The 5,857-nt window shown below is 38.5% G+C and overlaps 1 protein-coding gene and 1 non-coding gene across 2 annotated transcripts in view; both read left to right on the forward strand.

Annotated features, from left to right (window-relative positions):
• The first annotated feature begins 4,243 nt into the window (after positions 1–4,243).
• LOC109043498 (uncharacterized) overlaps positions 4,244–5,857 on the forward strand; it is a 20,473-nt gene continuing 18,859 nt past the window's right edge. Inside the window, exon 1 of the mRNA XM_019060705.2 lies at positions 4,244–4,388. Within this exon, the coding sequence (XP_018916250.2) occupies positions 4,368–4,388 (21 nt within the window). The 5' untranslated portion in view covers positions 4,244–4,367. The remainder of the gene's footprint in view (positions 4,389–5,857) is intronic.
• TRNAL-UAA (transfer RNA leucine (anticodon UAA)) lies at positions 4,988–5,070 on the forward strand. The gene has a single exon. It is a non-coding gene; the product is annotated as a tRNA-Leu (tRNA).

The raw sequence follows: 5,857 nt of genomic DNA on the forward strand, positions 1-5,857 counted from the left end.
AAGTGTTCTCACCGGAATGAAAGAGCATGAAATTTTCATGCTAAAAATGCTTATGAATTCACTAGGGGGTCCGCCCCCGGAGCGCTATGCGGTCCGAACCAACGGCGGCTACTACGCGGTGAGGCTCGGCTTGGCCGCGCCATGCATTGTTGCGGTCCAAGATGAAACGGCTTCACTTTTTTGGTAGATTTACCGCGAGGGTAAGTCATATTATCCATTTAAATATGTGCTAATTTCCTTTCATCATGAACCCCCCCCCCCCTCCCCCCTTAGGTCATGCATGTTGTATAGTTAACAAATGTCAACGGTCGCGCTTGAAGATAATGTTATTATTTTATGCTTTCTTATTCAAATTAAATTTGTCAAACAACAAATCTTCTTTCTTCAAAGTAACTAAAAGGAAATGAATTAATACAAAATATAGAAATAGGAATAAGACAAGCATTTCTTCGTTTATTACCTTAAGCGGTGGAATCGTTTATTAATACCTATGTGTTGAAAAGCATGATGGTCTTGAAGGTTCAATTGTTTTTGATGGATACGAACAAAAAGCGCAACAGATTCTACAAAAAGCGTTGAAAGGTGACGACGTGATATCTTTAAGAAATGTCCTGCCTTAATTTTTTGTGAGGACACTCCTCTATCCTTGGCCCAGGACTTGCTTCTATCTATAATGAAAAGAATGAGGCGCGTTTGATTTGCTTGCTATCGAAACACTTTACTACATGGAGTCAAGTTAAAGTATCTCAAGCAGAGGACGATGCGGATACTCTCATCGTAAATGAAGCTCTCAGTCTGCCGAGAGGAACGAAGAAACAAGTTGTTATCGTTGGTAGAAGTACCTATATTGAGAGAGTATGGCCACTGGGCCCCATGGAGAGACTTTTAGGACCCAAAAATGGCGGTGCTTTGTTTTGGTTTTTGTGGATAGGAGGGGGGTCATTGGCAACTTTTGACGGTTTTCACCAACCGCACTTGCTGCCAACCTTACTACATCTAAGATAATTTTTCTCAAAAATTGCACACGATTAGCCTTAAAAATATGTAAAGAATCGCAATAGTGCATTTGGGTAAATTTCTCGTTACGATAAGCAAAGAAAACTACAATTTGAGTCATTTTGCATCACATTAATTTATGGCGTCCGCCATTTTTGGGTCCTAAGGGCTCCATTCAGCCTAAGATGGCTGAGCCAATCAGAGGTGGTAACACCGGTGGCCATACTCTCTCAATATAGGTACTCTAATCGTTGGTGAAGACATTGACCTCCTTGTTCTAATGATAGCTTTGACGCCTGCATCAAGCGACGTCCTATTACTCAAACCAGGTAAGGGCAAATATGCAGCCCAAATTTTTAGCTCAAATCAATTGCGAACATCGAATGTAAATTTGAAGAAGAGCATTCTGTTTATCCATGTCGTCAGTGGATGTGATACTACTTCAGCATTTCGTGGCAAGGGCAAAGGCAAATTTATTAAACTGTTGGAAAAATGTGGCGAAGTCTCTTGTATTGCTGAGAAATTTGATGAAACCGACTGCACTCAAGATGAGCTTTGTCAAGCGGGTGAGCAACTCGTTCTTTTGCTGTATGGTGCTGAAAAATCAGTTACTGCTTTGAACAAATGCAGATTTCAATGTTTTAATCGTGCTTTGGCAAGGCAAAAACTGAGGTGAAACTGCAAACGTTGCCTCATCCAACTTCAGATGCGTGCAAACAACACTTCTTACGTGTATATTATCAAGTTCAACTCTGGAGAGGAAGAAAACGGAATCCCAAAGAATAGGGGTGGAAATCTTCGGAACTCAGGCTTCTCCTTGTGCCTATGCTCAACCCGCCTGACCCCCCCCCCCCCCCCCAAGAACTTTTACAAATCATCTCATGTACATGTTCGAAAGGCTGTAGTAACCGCTGCTCTTGTAAGAGAGCTGCATGGTCTACCATGCAGTGACATTTGTCTACATTGTTCCGGCTTGGGATGCAGCAATCAAGCAGAAACACTCATCGAAGAGGAAGCAGAGGATGAATTTAAACTCCCTCTTTCTATATTTTGTATTAATTCATTTCCTTTTAGTTACTTTGAAGAAAGAAGATTTGTTGTTTGACAAATTTAATTTGAATAAGAAAGCATAAAATAATAACATTATCTTCAAGCGCGACCGTTGACATTTGTTAACTATACAACATGCATGACCTAAGGGGGGAGGGGGGGGGGGTTCATGATGAAAGGAAATTAGCACATATTTAAATGGATAATATGACTTACCCTCGCGGTAAATCTACCAAAAAAGTGAAGCCGTTTCATCTTGGACCGCAACAATGCATGGCGCGGCCAAGCCGAGCCTCACCGCGTAGTAGCCGCCGTTGGTTCGGACCGCATAGCGCTCCGGGGGCGGACCCCCTAGTGAATTCATAAGCATTTTTAGCATGGAAATTTCATGCTCTTTCATTCCGGTGAGAACACTTTTTTGCCTCAGACTCGCCGTTTTTAAGATAATTACAGATTTTGTTGAAAAAACGTGATTTCTCGCAAGATTTGACTTTCCTAGCCGCAGGAAACTACCGCCATATCTCACGAACCAGAAGTCGCAACTTGATAAATGTATAGTGTTTCTAATAGGAAATTTTATGATCTTTTTAAAAGGTTCAGTGACATTTTTCCGTAGCATCGATATTTTTCAAGATAAAAGCTAAAAACCGGTCGCCGGCGGCGTATTTTGGCCCCCCGCCCCCCCTTTTTTCAAGATGGCGGCCTTAGCGGACGGCCGATTTTGGTAAACTTTTGATATGTTGTTCTGGTTGCCTAATGCAACATGTTTCCGCAAAAAAACCTTCTATATATGGATTTTCCCAGATGACCCTTATTTAGAGCTAAATTTACTGGACTAATCGGTCAAACACCTTTATGGTCGAAATTCCATTTCATTCCGCGAATTCGTGTTCGCGACAAGTGTAAAATCACGCTTTCGTTTAAATAATTACAAAACGTGTTTGAAATAATTATTATAAGTTTTTAATGCAAAATTATATGAGACAAATCGCCAACTCTCTTTGCTACGAAAGTCAACACGAACCACTCTTAACTGCTGTAAGAAGCAGAGAAGGAAGCAAAAAAGAGGTCGAGAGGTGAAAAGAAAGAAAAAAGATCAACTCGAAAATACGTATGAAACATCTGGACGTTGTCCATTGACAATGATCCGGACAGTGTCCAATGAAAATCTCAAATGGATCTGCCGTAAAATTCAGTAAATTTATTGGATTATGGATACAATCCATCTGAGCCCCCGAGGCCGGAACATTTCGAGAATGAAAATATTTTTAGACCTAAAGGAATGACAAAATAATTATTTTTTTTTTTTTTTTTTTTTTTTTTTTTTTTTTTTTTTTTGGTAAACGCATAGCATTCAAATTGTATAATTAGGGTCAAACAAAACTACTTTAAATTATGTATTGAAAGTACAGTACAGTATTTATGTATACAATAGGACAAGAAAAAGCGGGGACGAGGCTGAAAAAATACACAATAATTTACAAAATACGGGACGTTCGACCGGTCTCCCGGTCATTATCAACCGTCGGAAAAGAATTAAAAAATCTAAAAAAACAAAAAAAAAAACAAAAGCTAAGAAACGATGTTACTGGTCCCTGGCCATGGCATGGCAGCAAGAAAACAGAAGACAGAAGTACATGGTCTATCTATTTGGCCATCTATGGTCATCTTGGTCTATCTATGGTCGATCTATAGCACGTTAATCGCTATACGGACCGAGCTCAGTGCTAAAGAACCAATTTTAATAAAATTCTTCCAAATAGGCATGTCATCCACTTTGTAAATTCCCTACAAAAATAGGTGCCTCTATGCAGTTCCAATGCTTCTATTTACTGGCTTAAAGTATTTGGTATAAAGTTATTTTAATTTTTGTGTGCTTGAGTACACATAATTTTTAGTCTTCAGTCCTGTAAAATGCAATAATATGTTAATCATAAATTTAAAATAAAAAATATTTTAATTTATTTTTCATCGCGATAATTAGCTATCTTTCATGAAATCGACTTTTCATCTTTGTCCCAATCTTACATCAAGCTGATGAGCTCCAAAAAATGTTGATTCGAACCACATTCGGCAACAGAAAAGTTGAAGATGCCCGGACCTTGACCATGGTACAAGGCCGTGTCACCGCATGATCCATAAGGTAACACAGGTGAAAAATGGATCACGATACTGCAATTATGAACTCGTGATTAGATATATATACCACCCGCGGAGGAAGCTCCTCAGTCGCGTGTCAGGACAGCCCAGCTTAATTTTTTGTTAAGATCCCGCGAGCCACGTGATCAGTGAACTTTTCAACAGCTCTTTGGATTAACGCGATGGCCAGAGAAATTACAATGGTAAGCGCTCCTCTATCTACGATTATTTATCGTATTCTCTGATTTCTTGTAATCACTGCAGCCGGATTGTTGAAACTTTAACTGGCTTTGTTGGCACGATAAGACAAGACATAGCCCTATCTGCGCTGTGCAATATATCGATTTCCGATTCTTGTCGTGTCGACATAAATTTCAACAATCAGGCTCAGATCGGTCAAAATTAAAATATGTATACTAATTCTTGCAAAATCATTGTGGAATTTGATAATTTTTTATATTAATCTTTTTTGTTGCTCATCTTACCAAGGTTGTCCACCACTACCACTTACCACGTTGTAGTGTATAAGTGATTGGTTTTAAGAACGTTCTATTCAGCTCAAAAATAATTTAATTTAATTTATAAAATATTCATTCTGACTGATTTTAAGTTAAAGTCTTTGCCGTAAAGAGCACCTGAATTATCCACCGAAGCATAAATATTTGAAATTTACGGTTACAACATGTTCTGCGTGGAATGTCATCAAGGAAACATGTCCCAAAGAAGTTTGATTCTTACCTTAGTAGTCCATTGCTATTCATCATAATGAACTAAAATTTTCCAGATTTTCGTTACTCATCAGGTCAGGTTGGCCGAGCGGTCTAAGGCGCCAGATTTAAGCTCTGGTTCACAGTGTGAGCGTGGGTTCGAACCCCACACCTGACAATAGGTTAATTTTGGCTCCTCATTTTAATATTTCAATTGGAATTTTTGTCTTTTTGTACTCACATTATATAATACCAGAGGATATGGATTTCATTTTCCCGACATCTGACGAAAGAAAAGGTCGCTTCGTGGCATTAAGGAAGATCCAAAACTTATGAGCACAGGAGAAACGAGACAATATGCAAAAAAGGACGCTCGAAAATACCTTATAGATTTTGTTTGAACACATTATTCGCCGTTGAGGGAGGGGGGGGGGGATATGCTGCTTCCAAAAAAAAATTTAAAAAATATGTACTTTGCAAAGTTGATTTATGTCAATTTTCCTACACAACAACGAAATTACCAGAATATTTTCATTATGATCGCAGCACAATTTTTCTTTCGCACATAAAGAAATGTTGAAAATTCTATTGATTAATGATTGATTAAAAATCTCTTGCTTAATTGGCAAGCAGGCAAGGCAAGTGGAGTTGTGGGTCCTTTTTAAGCAATGTATGTCATGTTGCAATGAGGAATTTAAATCCGTAGGTTTTTTGTTCTTTCTTTAGGTTCTTTCTTTTATGCAGAATTGAATGAGAGTGCAAAATGAAAAATATGAAAATTCAGTTTTTTTTGTTTTTGTTTTTTTTTTTTTCATTGTAAGAGTACCAGAATGAATTGCTCAAATTGTATCGTACTGAACGAAAAACTTGCGATATATTACGCTACTATCTTTAAGGTGATTCGATGGACGCCATATTTCGTGTCAGAACGACGTGCGATAAATCGCATCGATTGGCTCTATTTT

This window comes from Bemisia tabaci, chromosome 3, assembly GCF_918797505.1.
Source record: "Bemisia tabaci chromosome 3, PGI_BMITA_v3".
In the NCBI taxonomy this organism is placed as follows: Eukaryota; Metazoa; Arthropoda; class Insecta; order Hemiptera; family Aleyrodidae; genus Bemisia; species Bemisia tabaci.